The sequence below is a fragment of the Falco peregrinus genome, chromosome 1 (genome assembly GCF_023634155.1).
Source record: "Falco peregrinus isolate bFalPer1 chromosome 1, bFalPer1.pri, whole genome shotgun sequence".
NCBI lineage: Eukaryota > Metazoa > Chordata > Aves > Falconiformes > Falconidae > Falco > Falco peregrinus.
Window position 1 is genome coordinate 15,584,847 of NC_073721.1, and position 22,131 is coordinate 15,606,977.

Consider the following 22,131-nt stretch of genomic DNA (forward strand, 5'->3'; position numbering starts at 1 on the left):
AGCCAAAACATTAAATCTTAGGTCTTGTTTATCAATTAAAGTCAAGGTTAGTATGGTCACAGTGCTCAACTAACTGGTTAGCACTCCGAGTCCTAACATACTGCCTGCAGTGGCACTATAAAATTCTTCAGCATCCAGGGCTCTTCCCTCACTGATGGGTAGGGTTATATCAGGAAACTATCATAGATCACTAGTCATATTTCCAGACATATCAAGCTGCCTAATAACAGACTCCATTTCCATCGCAAAAGTGTGCTACATATTGCCCAATCACTAACATTAATTCCAGCTGAACTTTTTCAGACTGAACAACTAATTCAACACCAGTTTCATATTTAAAGTTCTCAAAGAGCATACTGTTGGCAGGAAGCAGGAGACTTTGAAAGATATTAACCTGAAGGCACACATACCTATTATATCCAGTATATCACCGCGGTTTCTTTAAGATGCATAAAACACAGTACTACTTTAATATGGATGTGGTAAAATTTGACTAGCTTCCATACAGCACATAAAAAGTGCAAATCCATGTCAGATAGCCAGGGCTCCAATTTGGAGCTGGGGTTGCGTTTATGCCTAAAATGAATACTCACTATTTTTTCCACATGCAGTGAATAAACGATCCAGGAAAAAAACCCACACACAATAGTTACACCACCTGACAAATGGGGGGGGGGGGGGGGGGGGGGCAGGGAAGAGACGAGACACAAACTAACTACATCTTTATTTTTGTCAAGTTTTTTTAATACAAACAAACATAAGTGAATCCCAGAAAGTCAGCAAAAACTATCTGAAGCTAAGCAGGATTTTTCTACCTCAGACCAGAAGAGGAAACATGACTTGCACTTAATGTCTGCCCTGCTTAGAGGTTGCATCGCTCTTGCTTAATGAGGTGTGCAAGCACAGTTAACTCTGCACATAACACTTTGGCAATAAAGGTTGCTCATTACATGCCTTTATATTAAGGATTATTTATAGGCCAGAATCATAGCAGACATTTGAGGCACACAGTACTGCTGAGAACTACTGCGGCATTTGTAGGCATCCATACAGGATGTAACTCAGAACTAAGGACTTGAACCCCACCAAAGGCTTCCCAACATGCTCCACAAAACTTTAAACCTACAGCAAGAAACCAAAGCGTGCAGCACATGCCATATGTGGATAGATTTCTCTGACTACTGTGCAAGAGCAACCAGACACATCTTTGGCATGGGAGCAGTTACGGAAGCAAAAGCTGTTGCACAGGGCATGCCGGGCAGTGCAGAGCTAGACAAGTATTCTCCTGCCTCCACTGTAGCACCTGCCTGGCTCAGGAAAGACTTCAGCCTCACACAGCATTCCCCTCGTCATGCCAGCCTTGGGTTAAACAAAAGCAAAAAGCCAACACACACACAGAGCTAGCCAGCAGCTAGAGAGTATCCAGGCAGTGGGCTCAGGGGCTCTCTCTTCACTGGCTGTTTGGTGTTCAAGCGTTGCAACTCCTTTCACCTCAGCTTCCCCTGTACCTCTTCTGTTATCCCACCTCTGTGCTTTTTATTGCTTCTTGTTACTAACTTTACTCCTTGCTGTGTTCATTCCAAAAATGACTGAGCAAAGATAACATTGCTGCCACATTTTTCCTTTATTTCATAGGTCTACCTTGTTGAAAGCTCTCTACTACTAAGCTCTCCACAGTGGGTTCAACCTACCAAGACACAGTTGTGCAACAAGAGATGCCCCCAGTACTGCCAGACTGTGGGTGACTGGCTTAGCAACAACACTCACCTGTGGGCTTCTGTGAGCACATTCCAACTCCAACCTAAAGATTACGAACTTGCATAACCAAGTCATCATTTCTTTCATGGTTTCAACAATTATATTTATTCCTTGGTTCAAAAGGTTTTGGTTCAACAGTTTTATAAACAGACTTCACAAAATGTGCAATATTTATAAACACAGTTCTTAGTTGCAGTGGTAGTAAGAATCTTTACTTTCATCATAAAGTTCACCTCATTTACACAACACAAGGTTGGTTTTGTTCCCCCTCTTCTCCCTCCCCCAATTGGCACTTCATTGTAAATTGGAGAAACTTTAAAAAGCTAAAACATTAATCTACACATGATGTTATAAGCACCTTGCCACAATATTACATTCTAATAAGGCAAATTTTTGTTTTGTAAAGTCAGATTGTGCAACTTGGAGACCTATAGAAGGTGACAGAAATGCCAGCCTTCTCCTATAAGGAACTGGCCTTCATTTTTGCATCAAAGTTTTCACCCCTTCCACACCACCCCCCTTAAAAAAAACAATAAAAGTACACCTGATAATACAGCAGAATATACCCCTTACGGTGTGAAATTACAGTAGACAAAGGCTGAAAACATGGTGCATAGTACACAAAATAAGACTGGTTTTAAAAATAAAATAAAAAAGAAATAAGAGAAGAAGAAGGAACTGAACAACAAGCAACAATGGAATTTTTCTAGTGGAAGAAGATTTTGGGGTTTCATAAATAAGTGGAAAATTACTAAAATACTTTGCTATATAATATAAAAAAGCACAAAGTGTTTTCCAGTTGTCACCTAAGCACTAGATGCAACTTTGTAGGAGTAAGTATTTGGAGGCAGCTTTGAGCTCTGGTTGGTACAGGCATTCCAGCAGGGTAACGCTGCCAACAGCAGAAGAAATCCACCCAGTAAGACACAAAAGCCACTGAAATAGAATGCAGTGTCATACTCCTGCGTCCAGTCGTAAAACCAACCTGAGGGTGAAAATAAGAGAACTGAATTAGTGAGGAGTTAAGTGTAACACAGCACCAAATTAGAGGAACATCATGAACGCCCCCGCCCCGAGAAAGGTCAAATCTAAAATACAGTTTGACAACTTAAGACAGGAAATGTGCTTTTCATCAAAGCCAAAATCAGAACACAATCAGCTTGGCCAGCTCAAGCAAAACAGGCTTTAATTTTCATTGCAGATTTTGATTTCATCTTTACACCGTTATTAAATCCAGCTAAAACTACTTGCATGCAAATTAATTCTGTCCAGCCCTGGCAAGCTTATGTTCATTTTATAGTATCTACCTTGACCTTACCTACAATTGGTGGTCCGAGGCTATTTCCAAGTCCAGCAAAGAACATCAATATCCCATACGCGTGAGTCAGTTTCTCAATTCCCACAGTCTTCGTTGTTACATATGGAAAAATGGACCAGTTCCCAGTCAGAAAACCCAAAACCCCAGAAAGCATCGCTAATGTAAGGTAACTTTTGGCAAATGGAATTGCAAACAAGGCCACTCCTGTCATTAGTAAGGTAGTTACGTATAGATATAAAGTGTTAACCCACTTGAAATCTGCCAGTATTCCCAAGGTAAGTTTGCCCACAGCAGTCATAATGCCTATAATGGAAATAAGGGGCATACGATAATCATCTTCATTAATGTTTGCACTTCTTGCTACATCCTCCATGAGCAGAGAAGGAGGAAATCCACCAACATCAAAGAGCAAGATGGCAACAAAGAGAGCTGAAAATACTTTGTTCTTAAAAAGAACCACGGTTTCCTCCCAGTAGTTTAAATAGAGCTGCCACTTCTTTTTGGCGAGTTGCTTGCAGAAGTTTGTCTGTTCTACAACTTTCTTTTTATAAGTGTCTTTCTCATTTACATTTATTGAGCTTAATACATTCTTATTTAAAATGCTATCCTGTTTGTATTCAGGCATATTGTTCACACATTTTTCATCAATGTAGCCCTTTTCAAGGATGCTTATATTTTCTTCAACAGTCTTTTCTTTTTCATGGTAAACAAAATATTGATCTGGGACTTTGTTTACACACGTTTTTTCTGGTGGAAGGGAATCAGATGACTCTAACGGTCTCATTAGGCTGCCACATGCTAATATATTTAGAGACAGTGCACCAACTATTAGCAGACAACCGTCCAGCCCATAGAGCTCAATAAGCTCTCTTTGCAATGCTGCATATATGAAGAGTCCAACACTTGAACCTATAAAACGAAAATAAAATCCGTATAAACCGAAGAACTGAGAACATTCTTCAACACTAACAAGCTTCTACATTTCAGCAGCTATAAATAACACTATCACAGGAATGGTAAGTCATTTGTGTTCCTCTCTCCCCAGTCTAATGAACTGGTAAGTTATCATCCTGCTTGAGGTTAGTTTCTTTACTGAGTATCCAAAAAGTAAACCGCCTTTCAAAATATCTGAATAATTTATGACAATTAAAACTAGCAGAAAACTAGCAGACACTTTAGAAACAAGCAGGATCAGTACTGTAACTGATGAAAAACATCACAGAACTATTAAGCCGTCCTTCTGCATGCACTCACATACACGTACCCCTTTCTGGTACCATTTTGAGTTAGCACAGTTGCAATTTCACACATCAACATTTTCCCCTTTCTTCTTCTCACTGCCACCTTCCTCCTCCAAGGCAGGAACAGACCAGGGGCTCACCAAAAGCCCTCCTAGAAACAGCCCTTGACTGCTTGGTGTTTAAGGAGAGGGGCTCAAATGGTGTGAGTTTACTCCACAGGCATTTATAAAGCTCTACAGAGCCAAACATGCATTTTTGGAACTTGGCTACTATGAACACAACCAATTCATGCAACCTCACAATTCAAAAAAAATGCTCTGGTTGAAATGAGCATAGGTCCATTGCAATCAATGGATGTCCACTCACAAATACAGAGCATTGCTTTTTCAAGTCAATTTAAAGACAAACTTTAACTTAAAATTATTTGCTTAAGACTGTCTCTAGGTTATATTAAAGCCATTTATATACTTCAGGGCTAAAGACAGGAAAAAATAACCATAAAATTTGGACTTCTTTTGTCTTCCAGGTACTAAAATTAACCAGGGCTCAATAAGATCAGGCCTTAAGGCAAACTACTTGGAATCCCAACTAAAGCCACTGAAATGATTCCAAGGAATATTTCTGCAAAGTTCCCCTTTATTCCACTGGTGTCAATCTGACATTAATATCTCACAGCACAGACTGACCAGGCCTCTCCTCACTAATGGCTACTTGAGAAAACTGATCAGAGGAGAGACTCCACACAACACAGAAGGTAAGGCACAGGACAACAGCCTTCTTTAACAGTTCCTACTTGGTTCATTAATTTAGCAGTTCCTCTTGATGTAAAGGACAACATCACACAACCTAAAGACCCAGAGAGAGGATGAGAAAGACTGCTCAGCATCCTTCCAAGAATTTTCCTTGTATTATCAGAGGTTCTTTTTCCTAGGATCCCTTTCACATACATGGAAAAAAGCTGGGATGAGCTCTTGGAAGTTTTCAGAATTTTGTCTCCTTTTAGATTGGAAAGGAAAAAATACTAAAAAAAAATAAGTCCAAACTTCAACTACTCCTTTAAAAGTACAGCTAATGTGAGGTTACAGTAATCCAGCATTTATATCCTGCATCTCCAATCTCTTTCTCACCTCTGATCTTGTGTAAGAAAGATGAAGGAGAAGAGAGCTCTATGGAAAGTTTACTCTCTTACTACCCATGGCATACAGCCCAAGGTACTCGTGAGTCTGCGTTTATTTTCCTGAATATCCTTTTCTCATCTGTATGGATAACCCATACCATACACCTGCAAGTGTAGTTACTATCTTATCTGTAGTTACTGATTTTATCTGTTCATCGCTACTAATGCTTTGATTTAAGAAGTACTTCAGGAAGTGACTGAGAAAAATATAATCTCCTGGTTTTTATTGCCAGGGCAATGGTAGCTGTATCAGAGTTGAAAAGTTAGGAAGAATGACAATTAAAAGTCATACCTGTTGAAATCAGACCAAGTGCAAGGCCTCTGCGTTTGTCAAAATAGTGGCATGTGATGGTAACTGTTGCAGTATACAAAAGGCCACATCCAAGCCCTTCAGGAAAAAAAAAAAAAAAAAAAAAGTTGGAATTAAAGCATGCAACATACTCTGGGAAATGACTGCCCTTTTTTCTTCCCCAGATAATACAGTAGCACACTCCCTGACCATCCCTGGCTGCAGAACCTGCACGGAGCTGGCTGGGTTGAGGAGTTCACCAGCTCAGGCTCCGTGCTTTGTGGAAGCGTGACATTGCTTTCACACCAGGGGCTGGCTCCAGAAAACGGCAGAGCTGCATCTGCATGGCACTGTGCCCCAGCCAGTGCACTGCTGGGTCATTGCTGGCCAGCAAGGTGCCCGGCTTCCTGACACAGTTAATTTGATAAACCACCCACAGCAGCACAGAGGGGCAGGTCACCCCCTGCTGGGAAAACAGCACTTACATGCCTCTAGCACAGCATTTTAGGTTCAATCCAGTTATGTGGAGAACAACATCACTCCCTAATGACCTCTAATTTATCAAATTAGAATGAGTACATGACAAAATTCTGGAAGAGATGTTATTCCTTTAAGACTGGCACTTCACGGCGGGAGAAGATCTGCTTGACTCCACCTCTTAGGTAAAACCTCAGTTTCTCCATCTCTAACAATCATGTCAACAGAGGACAAACTGTTTTCAAACCCTGGTGAACACATACATTGCTTTTATCTTTTACTACACAGTAACAGCCTGCCTGTGTGACACCCCTCCGCACCTCAAACTAAAGTATTCCTTGATAAATCAAGTCCCAGACTACCACTGCCTCTCTGAATCCGTTTCCCACTTCAGATTCATAAACCAGGACTCAAAATAACAAAGACTAAGTCTCTATATGAAGGGAAGGTTTTTCTTACCAACAACAATCCCATATGAAATATATAGAAAGTATATGTTAGGTGCAAAACTGCTCATCATGAGGCCCCCAGCCACCATAAAGCCACTGAAGATTGCTACTGGTCTTGCTCCAAAAGATGATACACATATACTGCAGACAGGACCTAGAGGAAAAGCAGGGAAAACATTCCTAATAAATGCCAGCACCAGGAAGAACTTCTAGAAAGTATCAGCCTATGGAAATGTTTCTTACAATAATTATTTAAATATATAATTATATTGAACAACAAGTCAAGAGTGCTTATTTTTACAGGGATCATTAAAGAGTCTGTTATAAAAATATACAAGATCAAGCTTGCAAGATTTTTGCTCAAGTAGAAACTGACATCAAGTCCATGAAGTGGTACCAGGCTGGGAGGGAGAGCGCAAGCAAAACATTCTTTAAACATAGGGTGGTACATACATGCTAGGCTATAACGCTCTCACTACACATCTAAGAACTTGTACAAAGGTTCTGAAAACAATCTTCATCTTTAGGTACCAAAACAAGTTAGACCATCAGCCAGGCCTTAATCAAGAAGATATCTTTTGACAGAGCATAAAAACTGTGTTTCAGAAAGACAGCATCTGTATTGATCTCAACATGAGATTTATAAAACTGAAATGGAAAACAGCAACTTCTGATGATAATCATGGCAAGAATGCCACCTGGTGCTGATATAGAGGAAATATCTGTTGATATACCAGATAAAGACAGACACTACTGTTCCCTGATTTTCTAGGAAATTAAGTATTTGGTAAAATGCTGACAATCAGATAACTGTTTACTACCCATCTTGGTTTCCACTGTAAAACTACAGAAAATAAGAGGCATTTACTGACACTGCCCAAAGCAATGTTCATGAAGTTCAGAAGAGGTTTCTCCCTCTCTTTGCCCCTCCAATATTTCCTGGTTGGTTCAAAACAAGAACAAAGTGCAGGCAACATTTGTACTCTGACTCTACTCAGCCTCTCCTCTCCTCACAGAAGTTGTAGAACAAGCACTTATTTTCAGTTGTGTGACCCAGAATACACCTTTAGACTGAAGTAGCATGCAAGCTTAGTCTTAAATAAGCAACCAGCAAGGGACTTGGCTTGCAAAAGAAAATGTCTCACCTAAAACATAAGAGTTCCAAACATTTATACAGACTTACATATTAGCCCCAAGATCCTAAACTCAGCAACTCTGAGATCATAAGTTAGATACACAGATGAATGACATTATTTAAAAACCAATAAAAAAAGCCCCAACCCTCAACACCTTTGTCTCTCATTTGCAGTGATATTAAGACACTCCACGGTGGATACAATCTGCACAAGCAGTAACTCTGGAATCTGCCATTTGTTAAGGTTGGTCCTCCCTGACTCGCACATAACTGAGATTCCCAGCAGATGGGAGGTGAGCCCAGAGAGGTGATATGAGGTGAATAACAGTTGGAGCTGAGGATGGTGCTTGCCTAGGTCTGCAGACAGAAACCAGCAGCTGGGAATGTAGGCAAGGTCTTCCTGTGGTTATCAGCCATGGGACAAGCAGTTCTGGCAGACAGGAGCGCAGATTCATCAGCAGGTGAAACGATCCTCGGAGGCAAGGCAGGTCAGAACTTTTGCCCTACGTAAGAGCTGTCTGCATAGGGAATGTAAAGGGGAGCGAATCTGAATTGGGGCTTATCCAGGCAAAGTCTCAGGGTTAAAGAAGAAACAAGAAAAATCTTCTGGGGAAGCAGGGTTTATTTGGATCTTGGAAACAATGAAAAAGGAAGATATAAGTGCTTGCTGCTTCTCAAGAGTCAGCACATTGTGGGAATGAAAGCTGGCCGGAGTAACTTGGGCAGGGTAACTTGCTGAGAACAAAAGCTGAGAGTGTTAGATTGTTGCTGATTCTTAGAATTAATTACTAGAACTAGCAAATTAAGGTTTCCTAAAACCACAGGATTTAAAAATAAACAAAGGATTGAATCTGTATTACATAAAAAATTCTTCTACACTAAAAGAACATTAGGTAGTGATAACATAATTCAATTAAGCAGAGGAATTTGCACTCTTTCTATTCTTTATTTCTGACCCACTACCTTACTAAAACAAGAAGTATTTCCCTTCCACCTGCTCCCTGTATTTTGACACAACTACTTTCAGAAGGTCTCTGTCCAGCCTGGGCTGGTGGTACTGGTACAGATTGCACTGATCGCTACCAGAGGATCCAAGGATGAAGCTGGACCCTCTGACCTCAAGCCAGAACAAAGGGGAGAGAGCTGAAAAACATGTCTTCGTAATCTGACAAGGACACTCTCCTCTGGAACACTATCAAAAGCACCACTGACAGGGTCCAAGGAGATGATCTTCCAGCTTCTACCACTTACAAAAAATAATCCCAAAGGAGAACAGAAAGTACAAAGAGATCTTTTTGCTCTGAGATGGAAAACAACCTGCACAAAACTGAAGAACCTACTCCAATAAGCTCAGAATTAATGTGTCATCTCACACAGCAAGAGATCTGGCAGTGTAGCAATGGCCCCATTTACAAGGGGGAGTGCCAGTATAAGCATTAAAATGGTTATCATAGGTCTCCAAGATGAGAAGAAAAACAGCTCCATCTTCCCCTTCACACTAGGCCCTACTTTCACACTCCCCCCATCACACTGCTAGAAAATAAAAGTAACAAAAGAACCCCCCCCCATGACAGCCAGAATCTTTGTTCTTTTCCCTGCCTCCTCGCATTCCTTCTCCTCCTCTGTTTCCAAAAGCTGGCATTTTTTTTTCCACCAGGCACAGTACCTTTGGTTATTACCATGGTATTTGCACAGGAGTTTGCTGTACACAAACATGTTATTCTCTACAAGTAACTCAAGCACAATGGGTTCAAGGCAGTTAATTCTAGTCAAACATCCAACTTTCCCAGAGTGGGGCTGAAACTTGCTCTGTGAACTCCTGCCCTGTGGGTTTTGTTCAAAGTGGACACTCTGAAGAATGTAGGAGTCTACGTACAGCCACATAGGAAAGAGCTCTTCATGCAGCATAAGGGCTTTCATTAGCTGACACTTTTTTCAGCAAGATCCTTCCACTGATAATGTATTTCTCATCGTAACGTGAACAACACATAAATAACACCCCAGTGGCAATCCTCAATAGTAAGCATGGAAAATGCTTTTAAGCCAGCATTTTGTTCAGTTTGCCAAGCAGCTCCAGGGTTAGCACTGGTATTAGAATAGCGTTTGAAGACATTGATAAATATTTACTGCTTTTACAAATAAAATCCCTGGGGCTTTTTTCCTTCCAAATGATGTATTTTCAAACTAGACCAAACTGTCAAAAAAAGATACCAGCTCAGTTTATAAGAACGACAGCTAACTCTAGGAAGAAAGATTTAGAAGCCAGCACAGGGACAGACACTGCTCTCCTGCACATGACCTGCCAAGGCTTGGCAGACAGTAATACAATTATCAGGCTCTGCAGGGGAGCAGTCTAGAAGATCCCTAGACAAAATGGGAAGCAGCAGCAGAAAGAAGATGGGCTCTCACAGATCTTCATGCAGAGAGACTGAAGAGGAACAACTCCTAGAAGGAATAATTTGTACATTGGTATTTTCATTCAGATTTTTTTGTATAAAAGACTCAGCAAGAGCAAGACCTGGATTTGACAGTGACTCCTTCCCAAGATGTGAAAACAAGCCATTTACTGCTCACACAGGAACTTTGTAACTACTGCGATCTTCTGACCTCCTGACAAGTACAAAGTTGTTCAACGGACATCAAGAACTAACACTTTCTTCCTCAATCTTCTCGCATGAAAAGAAAAATTCTGCAAACTAACACTCCTTTCCTCCACTCACTTATCTTGAGGGTCCTCCCTTCTTCACCTCATATACACACAAAACCTTTGGCTAAACAATAAACTGGATAACCGAGTTATTTTTCTTATCACATGCATTAATCTGACACACCCTACTCATCGGCATCTGTCCAAGCTTGTTGAAACTGTCGAGTAGAAGCAAGGTTTGTGGACTATATGGAAAATCCACTGGACAGAAGATAGACAAGACTATTTTTTGCACAATAAATGCATTGCTAAAATCTGGTCATAATAAATACTATGTTCTCCAAATGTTTGCACTTTGGATAAGAACATAGATCAGAAAAAGCCTTTTTACACTGGACAGCAACCTACTTCCTACTGATTGTAAAGACTGATGCTTTCTGATAGTTATTAAATGAAAAGGGCTCCTCTTTGGAGGAATCTTTGGGATGCCTTCTCCCCTCCCCACAAACTTCTATGAACTATGTATAGCTTCCACAGTTTACAGTGGGGGCCTTCTATGTGTGAGGGTTTTGTCCAAAAATATGTAGATGACGCTAAGTTTTGAGTTGTAAAACCATTGCTTGAAAGCATAAAATTAAGCTTTTTACACGTTTAACACTGAATGCCTCAGACCAGCTGAAACACCCCATTAATTTATCAAGACATGCCTTTCAAGAGAGACTCTGCCCTTTGTTCTTTCTCCATTAATAAAGGGGAGTGGGAATGGGAGACATTGCTGGTGTCTCTTCCTATGCCAAATACTGTGAAGTCAACTTACTATAAACAGCTGTGCTGCCAATTACAGGCGCCAAGGTCTTTGTCTGTTTTGCTTTTAACAAGTGTAACATGGATCAAATTTAATTTCAGGCTCCAAATGGATGTAAAATTAAGAACACTTGGTGCAGGAGAAACACACAATCTCCAGCAACGTAATAAATATTCTCCCTCTGGCCTGTTTTAGTAGGGGAAACACGCTACGATCTTTCAGTTTCTTCCTACACAACAAGCCCTACGTCGTCCATGGAGCCATGTGCCACACCTACTACAGCCTGACCAGTGTTATGACACCTGATATTCTAGAGAAGGCCTCAGCACTGCCCTGTAAAATAACACTAATGCTTTTCTTTCACTGCTTTAGGCACATTTCTTCCAACACACCGTAAGGTCACGTCACAGAAGGTTATAACTCAAGTCATCCTGCAAGGAAGAGATCACCCAGTTCTCTGTCCCAATCCTCTTTCCAGCTGATGAGCTGAACAGTCGAGCTCAGGGCTGAACACCGGCCTTAGCAGCGCTGTCTGTGCTACAAGCAAGAGGACAGAAATCAAACACCAGGCGGCTAGGAAATTCATCTCAATAAACAAGGTGCTGTACTGGGTTTCTATGTCTCAAGTCTAAGTTTAGCTCTCACACAAGTCAGAAGTAAACATTGTAGAAAGGATACAAATACAGCAAATGTGAAAGGACTCACCAGCATCAGCTACTTCAAAAAGCGTTTAAGTCAGCATGTACAGAGGGAAGTAGAGAAAACATGCAGAACCTTTTTCTGTGCCAGCTGGCATACATATGAAGACATTTTCTTCTTTTTGGTGAAATTACAGGACTAATATAGCAAAGTCACTGGACCTATCTACCACTATTACAGAAACTAGCTAACTCAATTTCCAGTGCTATCAATGGGAAGAGTCTTCCTTAAGAAAACGGACACTAACTTATTTCCTGTATGTAGCTGCAAATCTACTGTAACTGCCATTCTTTTTCCAGTTTGACATCTACAGCTTCAGAAAAGTGAAGTTGTAGAGGGCTCACAGAAGAGTCTTAATGGCTCCTCAGAAGAGACTTAATTAAAAGAGTGCAAGTCTCTCGTATCAATGGCAAAAAGTCTGCATCAAGGTTCAAGTTTAAAAGAAGATCTAGAAGTAATTTGATTGCACTATCTAGGCATACACCACACTAATTAAGGGCACTTAAGAATACACAAAGGTAACACTATTCATCAGCTCAAAACTATACCCAAGCAACTTATATCATAAGATCACATACTTTTAAGGGGGAATTCACTACTGAGAAAAGGGATAAGAGAGAGAATGCACTAAGCAAACACTTTCTAAATCAAATGAGAATAACAGTATTTTCCGCATGCAACATGGATTGCTGCTTTAAAGGTACCAATACTTGAAAATATGTCTTTGGTTAACTAGATCAGAGACTGGAAACCAAAATAAAGGAAGAGAAAAGAAAGAGTAACAAATACTAGAAGAGTCAAGTTAGGAACAGTAAAAGGCAAGGGGACTACTGAAAGGCTCTGGGGTGAGGCTGTCCCATTACTAGCATTCACACGTGCAATATTGCTGCTGAAATCAGCTTGCTCAGGGAGATTAAGTTATTAAGTTACAGATAACTGCCTTCCACATACATGAAAATATGCTAATTTAAAAAAATTTCATTAGCCTGACCACCTATTAAACATAGGCTACAACACACAATGGTCCCATCTGGCCTATAATACTGGAATCTGCAATAGCAGAAATAAGAGCAGAAGCAAGTTCTCTTTTCCTATGTTCATGAGAAGGGCCTAACTTTGCAATGCGTTATATCAACGGTTATGCACTGAAAAGACAGGTTCTTTACGCTAGTGACTAGGTCTGAAAAGGGCCTGCTATGAAAACTGCATCAAAAATTGTCATTTGTCAAGAGCATTCTAGTTTCAGGTAGAGGTTATGATACTTACAGCCTTCAACAAGCTGATTTTAAGTATCCTTAAGCTCAGATCCCAGCTTGATAAGACATTGGGATCTTCCATTTCAGGTAAAGCAGAGAATGTATGTTTCATTTTCAGTCAATTGTGATAACATTAATGCAATTAAAAGGCCCTCACTGTACTTGTCTTGTACTTGTACTGCACTGAAAATGGGAACACTTATTGAGCTTCCAAATCCCAAACTGAAAGAAAAGTACACTGACAGACAACATTCCTCCTAACTTGTCAAAATTTCAAGTACTTTAGTCATTCCAAATTCATTCCAAAATCAATTACAATGGCAGCTTTTATTTGCATCGTTCAGTCACAGAAGTTTCTATTTGCTATAAAGCACACTACTGACAATTGCTCAGTGGCAAGACAGAGGGCACTAAGAAATCTGGAAACTAGCATGGTGTTGACATAAGAGAAAGGGGGCTGAGGCTCTTGTCAGAAGAGTAAGCCAGAGACTTCTGGTCTCCAGGGAGAGGGTTTTTCTTCAACCCTTCTCTTGCAATTCCCTTCTGCCTAGTATTTCTTTAGTAAATACCCTGTTTATCCTTCTTCCCCCTCCCTTCATTCTCTCACTCAAGTTTATTTAATTTAGATCTTTTTCCTTAATAATAGGAGTTAATGCCCTTAAAACAGGAAAATAAAAAAAGTATGATGGAAGAGCAGTCTACAGTCCTTTGCCCACTTACATCCTGGGACTGAATATTGTCTTCTTGTTAACGATTCACCTGCCTTTGCCCATTTCTGTTTTGCCTAGTGATATAAAACCCTAACATGAGTGTGACATCAGCATTTGGCCAGCTATAGCACCATACAAAGTAATGGTCTTTATTCAGGTCTGTATAGCTATTTGAATGTCAACTTTCTTTTAAGAGATTTCCTCAGAATCCTGAGCTGCATTTTGTCCAATAAGCTACATAATTGCTTTTGCCTGTAGCAATTGCTCTGCTGACAGGCAATTTTTTCCAGATTCAGCAAAAAGATAATAGTTCCCATGGTGAATCTTTAAAAAGCAGAAGTTAGTATTATTACCCAGTACAATACCCGTGCTCGATATTAGAACAACAACAACAAAATGGACCTGCAGTGTTTTATTTCCCTAAAACCCTGCTGTTACTCCCCAAGGGACAATGTCTTACTAAAGTAAAGCTTTCAATAAAGTTGTTTTATTTAATGCCACTGTTATCCCTAACTTTCCAGGCTTCAAAGGAATTTTTTTCTCAAACAAACAGTGAAAAAGAGCCCTCATCCACCCTAACTGGTGGGTTTACTTCTAGAGCTGAAAAATTAGTAACTGGTTCATTAAATGATTTTTTTTTTTTTCTTAAAGCACTTAAACTATTTCAGACTAATAGTTTGCTCTGATTTTAAAGATACTAATGCAAATATTAGTCTTAAAGCCTCTTTAAAAAAAAAATCCCATCAGGAAAATTACTATTCAGTTTCCCAGTTTGTTTTTTCTAGTTTATTCAAATACAATAATTTTTAGTTTTCTAAGGGTAACATTCTTATTGTTCTTTTACCTTATATTGTTGTGGTTTACCCATCTTGACCTAAAACAAAAATGCAGCACCCTCACTCTATCATTTACGGCTGTCTGAAATTCCAAAAGCACACACAGATGAAAACATCCATTAGAAAGAAATACTTCAGTTTTAGATAGATACTGCTTCTACACTTACTGGCAAGCAATCCGATTCCATTTGCTAGTGATCCAACCCAAGCAGTCTTGCCTTTCCCTTCTCCAAAAGCATCCAGCCACTCTAAATACAAGACTCCCACTGCCAGCGGTGATCCGTAACACAAGAATTGAGTAAAGAAGGAAACGACAACAATCACCCAGCCCCAGCCACCATCTGGTGGTTTCCGAAATACCATCTTGTCAAATGAGTGCAGATGTACAGGCAGAACCTGTGTAAACAAAAAAGAGAACAGAGCATTAGAAATGTGACTGACCTAGGTTTGCTAATACAATTGAGCTGTACAGAGAAGTACACGTTCAGAGGCTTGTTTCATAGAATTATGGAATCATTTAGGTTGGAAAAGACCTTTGAGATCATCAAGTCCAACCGTTAACCCAGGACCGCCAAGTCCATCACTAAATCACGTCCCTGAGCACCACATCTACAGTTTTTAAACACCTCCAGGGACAGTGATTCCACCACCTCCCCGGGCAGCCTGTTCCAGTGCTTGACCTCCCTTTTGGAAAGACATGTCCCCTCACACCCAATCTAACCCTCCCCTGGCACAAACAGAGGCCGTTCCCTCCTGTCCTGTCCCTTGTTCCCTGGGAGCAGAGCCCGACCCCCCCTGCCTACAGCCCCTGTCAGGCAGCTGCAGGGAGCGATAAGGGCCCCCCCCGAGCCCCCTCCTCTCCAGGCTGAGCCCCCCCAGCCGCCCCCCATCCCACGGGTGCCCCAGCCCCTGCCCCAGCCCCTGCCCGGCTCTGGACACGCTCCAGCCCCTCTGCGTCCCTCTGGCCGTGCGGGGCCACAGCTGGACACAGCGTTCCAGGGGCGGCCTCGCCGGTGCCGAGCGCAGGGGGACGGTCCCTGCCCCGGGCCTGCTGGCCACGCTGTTTCGGGCACCAGCCCGGTGCCGCTGGCCTCCTGGGCCACCTGGGCAGGCGGGGGGCTCCTGCCCAGCCGGCCGCCAGCCAGCCCCCCCAGGCCCTTCCCCGCCGGGCCCTTCCCAGCCGCTCTGCCCCAGGCCCGCAGCTGCCCGGGGCTGGGGTGACCCCGGCGCGGGGCCCGGCGCTGAGCCCTGGGGAACCTCGTACGAGTGGCCTCGGCCCCTCGGCCCGGCCTGCCCAGCCCCCCCTGCAGAGCCCCCCGCCCCCCCAGCACATCGACATTGCCCCGCAACTTGCTGTCATCTGCAAACTTGCACACTTACACATTTCAACCATCCTTCAAGAAATATATGCAACACAGGATACAGGCAATGAAAATTAGTTATCATTTGGTACTTCTACCTCTTCTGCGTAACCAACACAGGAACAGTACACAAAGCATTAATGAAGTCACATATATACCAGCACTGTATTGCAGAACAGGGGAAGATTTCATTTTCTGAGTGTTAAATAGGCTTTGTGAAGACCTCAGGCATTAATATCTGCCATAGTTCAATAAAAGAACCACATGGCCACCTGCCATTAAGACCTCAGATATCCTGAGTGAGCATATAGCCTTGAAGGACAAGAAAAGCTAGAAGTATACAAACAATCCCAATAAATAATTTAGGATTAAAAAAAATACATCACCATTATAAAAATATTAGTTCAAGGTCCAAAATAAATAAAACTACTTAGTTGTAATCTCAGCATAGTACCTTGCAAACCAGATAGTGTACTCTGGGAGGGGCAGGCCAAGACGAAGACTGACATTCTAGAAATAGTAACAGTTCTCTACTCTGCTCTGTCAACAAGGTGACGTGTAAAGAAGTGATGCATCCAAAAAACACTTTGTACATATCAGCAAGGTGAAGTGAGTTCTAAAACTGTGGACAGGTGTGGCTTATATGCCAAGACATGAGAGTATTAAACATGTACACAAAAATCTCCTATAACCTGTTATGGTGTCTGCCCTCTGCGCAGTTTGCACACATCACCCTTCCCCGAATGGGTGATCACTCCTTGGACCCCATAAGTACACCTTACTCCTTTGCATGGCAAGATCCATCACCTACACATCTATGGCTTTAAATAACTTACTGTCCTCACACCTTCTCAAGACTAGTTTGCGAATGCAGGGACCGATACCTCTAAAATCTAGCAAAGAATTTAGAGGTTTTCCAGGCTAAATTGCTTCGGAGTTTGGATGACTCCAATGACACTGTGAGTCCCTGTGGACACAACTAACCTGCCCTCCCTCTCTACAGGGAGCAATCTGCTGAAGCGATGATCACAAAACTCATGTTCTGTTCCTGGCTCTGTCACTAACCAGATATGTGATTCTCAACAATTTTATTTCCTTTACCCTGTAAGACAGAAACAGGTAAGATCTTACCCTGTTTTCTTCACGAAATATTCTCAAGGACCATCTTCACACTGCAGCTTTCACATTAAGACTGCTGCAGTAACAATTCTACTCCGGGACACCCCCAAGAGACAAGGCAGACAAATAAACACGTCACACTGCCTTTCTGACTTGCAACCCAGAGGAGATGGAAAAAAATTACTGCTGTGTGAAAGCAATAGTGTAAACAAGTAGACAATAACAGAACTTCCATTCAAGCTCCTCATACTCTTTGCTCAGCCAATTTTTAAGAATTTGCATGGAAAACTTACAAAAAAGCTATAGTATACAATTTCGAGAAGCTATTACTATAGAGATACGAAGAAGGCCAGTTCTAGTTTACAGATGTACTTAAATTTTGAGGGTAGATACTTACAGATGATGACAAAAGAGTCCTTCAGCTTCCTACAAATGTAACTTCACGTGGTGACTCTACCTGCAGAAAAAGAGCAGCAAAGTAAGTTTTCAGTTGGAGTATCACTGCAACAGTGAACACAACTCTGAAAAACTGGTGTCTTCACATATTTCGTCTTTTTAACCTCTTAACAGAGGAACTTCAGGAGTAATCGCGTTATCTTGGTGGAGAAATACTGATGCCCCCTCAAATCAATTAACAGCTGACAGCAGCCTTGAGCCCCAAAATAACAAAAACATTGTCTACTAATGTAAAATAAAATTTGACATTCTAGGTCCTTTAGGAGTGATTTACGGTTTTAACATACTGACAGTCCTTCAAGACAGACTATTTCCAGTTACAAATGTTACAAAGTTACATGTTTCAGTTATAAATATAAGCTGTGATTTATTTCCTCAATTGTCTGGTAAGTGTCCCTTGATTACATGAGATGCAAGGGTGACAGCTGGGATAAACAGAAATCATACCACACCATAAAGTATTAAAAAGCTGCTTATAGGTGCTTTCCTACAACTATAACTTTTATACAAAAGGGGATCCCTGTATTTGTCCACAAAATATTTAAACTATTTGTATGCAGCTGCCAGAAGAGCTGACATATACATCTCTCTGTGCACTAAATAAGCATCACTTGGCTTTTTTTGTCCCTGCCTGGAGTAAAAATGGTGGAAATGAGTAACAACTTCAAGAAAGGACATTTACCACTGAGACAAAGTAAGGAAGTTTTCAGAAACCACCTTAATAATGGAAATAGACAGTGAATAATCCCAACTCGTATTTGTTTAAAAAGTAAACTTTAGAAAATAAACACATTTTAGCTGTTACATTGATATCCACTATATCGATGCCCTAAAATCTGGCACAGAGACAACTCTGAGTTCAGTTCTGCTATTCTAAACAATTGATGGGGAGGAAGGGAGGGCAGGGCAGGAGAGGAAAAACGTTTACACAGTCTTAGGTCACATAAGTCTTTTTCTAATAGAAAGACTAAAAAAAACCTCTGGATCAGTTCCTCATCTGCTGCAGTCTGCACAGCTTTACTGACTTTAACAAACTTCTCCAAGTCTATGGCAGCAAGAACTGACCTTCTACATCCTGATGTCTCCTATTTTGCCCCACAGATATTGGTTTTTTTTTTTTTACTTACAGAATTTACTTACAGAATTACAACAGAATTTTAGGTAGCAAAATCACCTTTATTTTTAAACACTTCAAGCCATTTACAGCCTGCATTTGTCAAGCAAAAAGTGAAAAAATATTGTCATTTTCCCCCTAGAAATCACCCTCAAAGTGAAAACAGATCTACAAAGTCCCAGAGTTTGTTTTTAAGAACAAACATGAACCTGGCTTTTCCTTCCCTTTCTTGCAGGCTGCTCCTTCACCTTGCACCGCTGTGTGCCTATCACCTAAAATAAGGCAAATTATCTAACTTCCCTGAAGGCACTAAGTCTTCCTGAGGAGAGCAAACAAGCTGAGCGCCCCATGTGAGGAGCCCGAGCGCCAGAGCCATCTGCTATGATACATAAAGAGGTCCCAAGTCAACCAAGCTGCTGCTGGGACAGCAGATATCAATATACCTTTTATTGGTACACTACTTAATGCTTCCTTGAAAATGACGAGTTGTACTATAAAAGCTTAGTAGCATGGACAAGAGCTGACAGCAGGAACTAAACTTTCGCTGCTCCCAACACTGCCTGCATGGGCATTGAATCTGTATGCATCAGCTTGGGAGGGATCCAAAGTACCTTTTGCTATTTTCTATTTGTGTGGAAGGAGAACACAGGCTGGACATATAAAATGATCATGAAAAATAAAGAAGCAGAAGCCCACACAGCAGAGAGCACTCAACAGTTGTTTTTTCTCTTGGAACTAACCAGGAAAATTTGTGTGTTCCTGGAAACAGGCAAACCACTATGGGTTTAAGATTCAAGTGGGAACCATTTCACAAAACCTAAGGATGCTGTTTCAGACCCCTGGAAACCTAGCTACATCAAAAATACTGAAATGAAGAAATGAAACACAAAGAATTAAACAGTAACTTGAAGTTTGGTCAGAAAAAGTTTTTCAGTGAGTTGTACTCACTGCGAATAAGAATCAGAGGAAGAGAGCTGCCTGACGAAAGCCTTTACCAACAACAAAAAGAAACCCTAAAGAACGAACTGAACAACAACAGTTTTAATGTGGGGAGAGAGAGGTGTCTGGCTGCAACCATTTTCTTTTACCTAAGCAGCCTGATCACAATATCGAGCTCTTTTTCTATGAATCTTAAGATCTGGCTTAGAGATGACAGAGGAGCATAAAAAAAGAATTGGTCTAAAGAACACGAGTACAACTGAAACGTTAGCCCTCAGCATAGAAACTTGTATTAATTCGTGGCAAAGGGAATCTTGAGAAAGACAGTAGCAGTACAGTTGTTTCCAGTCTGGTATTTGTGCAACCAGAGTCTGGTTAAGTACGCTGCTTTCTGCGAGCAGCACATGGCTGCAAAGAAAGCCAGTGTCAGCAGAATCACTGTGTGATTAACACTCAGCTATTCCAGTTTTGCAAGGCACTGGTACAAATTAAGATGGTACCAGCCAGAATGGTAACATCCCTCATTTTAAGCCGAATTAGATTTTACTTAAATTTCTATTTATTTTTCAGGCAACATTCTTTCAATTACCATCTGAAGTTTCTGCTACTTGTAGCTTACAAGGAACACCTAGAGCATTAGAGTGCAGTGATGCATTACAGTCATTTTTAACGTACTCATCGTTATCCAAACACCTGCAGACCTACTGAAATGACAGTGTAAGCATTGAATTAAACGCACCGAAAAAGATTCATCTGTACTTCGAGGACATCACACTTTACTTGATGTTCTAACCACAGTTGCTCCCCACATTTAAATATGTAAGTTCTTTCACACTGAATGTACGTATTTCCCTCAGTTCTCAGCATTCAGGTCTACTTATTTCTTGTGCGCCTCTACTTTTCCTAAGTTATGCAAGGGGCTCATCAACACAAATACTTCCTTCCATTCTTCCTGACCAGGGAAGAAGCATGGAGTTTAACACAAGGCAAAACACCAGAACAAAACTTACCAATGACACAATAATATTTTTCGATTGTGCAAAATCAGTTCACATACAGAAGCATCAACCAGTGCAACACGTAAACCAGCAAATCTGCCAGCTCAGCAAAAACCAGTCCTACCTGTTTCCAGAGCCTGGCTGCCCCAGAGGGGATGGACACCCCCCCATGACTGCCTGTCAGACACTAGCACGCATCCATGCGGACAGATGGGAGCCGCCGCTGCTGTAAACCACCCGCCAACCTCATGCCCCAGAGGAGAGCTCTGCCCACCCCACGCACAGCACCCACCGCTTACGCATCAGAACCGGCCAGGGCACCCGCTCCCTGCCTCTCGGCCAGGTCCTCTGCGGGGATGCGCGGGGGCACGTGGGCTCTTATAGCCCCCAGCTCGCCTCTCCCCTCCCCACGCCCGGCCCACAGGACCGCGTTACACATTCACCCCTTGGGCCCACCCGCGCCACCACACGTGCCAGGAGGTGACCGAAGGTCGCCCTCGCCGGCCCGATGCCACGCACATGGTGACACAGGGCCGTGCCCTGGTGCCCCGCTCCCGGCCAGCCGCAGCCCCCAGCCCCCCCGGGCCCACCGCCGCCCGGTGCTGCCAACAGGCTCCCGCGGCGGTACCTGCAGCGGGCACCGATGGCACCGCAAGGGACGCGGCCAGCCCGGGTGGTGGCAGGTCCTGAGCCAGCTCCTTTCCCTGCAGCTGCGGAGGCCCCCGCAGAGCCTACTCGGGCCACCGGCCCGGCCCGGCCGCCCCCCGCCCCCGGGACGGCCCCGCCGGACAGCCCAGCCGAGCCCGGCCGGCCCCGGGGGGAGCCACCTGGCCGCCCCGGCCCCCGCGCCCGCAGCCGCGTCCCCCCGAGGCGGCGCCGTGCCCGTTACCTGCGCCCCGCGCCGGCGGCAGCGGGCGCCCGTGGGGCGGGGGCGGCCGGGCGGGGGGCAGGAGCCGCCCCCGGCGAGCCGGGCAGCCCCGCATCCCCGGCGCGGCGCGGCGGGGCGGGGCGCGGCCGGCACGAACCGGTTGTAACTCGGGCGGGGGGGAGGAGCCGCCGGGGGCCGCCACCGCCTCCGTCCGCAGCCCCGGGGCGGGGGGGCTGTCCCGGCCGCCGGCCCGGCCTCCGGCCCTCCGGGCAGGCGCGGGGCGGCCCCCCCCCGGGTTCACACCACCATCGTGGGCCGCCGCCGGGCAGACCCCGGCCTCGCCGCCGCCTCCGCCCCGCGGTCGCCGGGCGAGCAGCGGAGCCGGGGCAGTAGCCGCCCTCGCTCCCCGCGGCGCTCACCGTGGTGCCCTGCCGGCTGCCCCTGCCCGTCCCCAGCGCCAGCCCCGCCGCCCTTGGTGA

The 22,131-nt window shown here is 43.3% G+C and overlaps 1 protein-coding gene across 4 annotated transcripts; it reads right to left on the reverse strand.

The window, feature by feature from the left end:
• Positions 1-722: 722 nt before the first annotated feature.
• Positions 723-21,830, reverse strand: SLC16A9 (solute carrier family 16 member 9). Of its 4 annotated transcripts, none has more exons than XM_055819577.1 (8): positions 21,674-21,830; positions 17,675-17,734; positions 17,143-17,260; positions 14,965-15,193; positions 6,720-6,863; positions 5,787-5,882; positions 3,077-3,985; positions 723-2,743 (listed from the first exon to the last, which is right to left on the reverse strand). In XM_055819577.1, the coding sequence occupies exons 4-8, from the start codon at positions 15,158-15,160 to the stop codon at positions 2,565-2,567; spliced, it is 1,524 nt and encodes a 507-aa protein (XP_055675552.1). In that variant the 5' UTR covers positions 15,161-15,193; positions 17,143-17,260; positions 17,675-17,734; positions 21,674-21,830; the 3' UTR covers positions 723-2,564. The 4 variants fall into 4 exon arrangements, with proteins under 4 accessions (XP_055675552.1, XP_055675560.1, XP_055675546.1 ...); XM_055819585.1 differs by lacking the exon at positions 17,143-17,260 and adding an exon at positions 17,290-17,429; XM_055819571.1 differs by lacking the exon at positions 17,143-17,260.
• Positions 21,831-22,131: the final 301 nt, after the last annotated feature.

Excerpts from the sequence above, each read along its gene's own strand:
- SLC16A9 (XM_055819571.1), bottom strand. The coding sequence starts at position 15,160 with ATGGTATTTCGGAAACCACCAGATGGTGGCTGGGGCTGGGTGATTGTT. Across the intron at positions 3,986-5,786 it reads ACTTGGTCTGATTTCAACAG|GTTCAAGTGTTGGACTCTTC; the intron begins GTATGACTTTTA and ends TTCGTTTTATAG. Across the intron at positions 2,744-3,076 it reads CCTCGGACCACCAATTGTAG|GTTGGTTTTACGACTGGACG; the intron begins GTAAGGTCAAGG and ends TTTCACCCTCAG.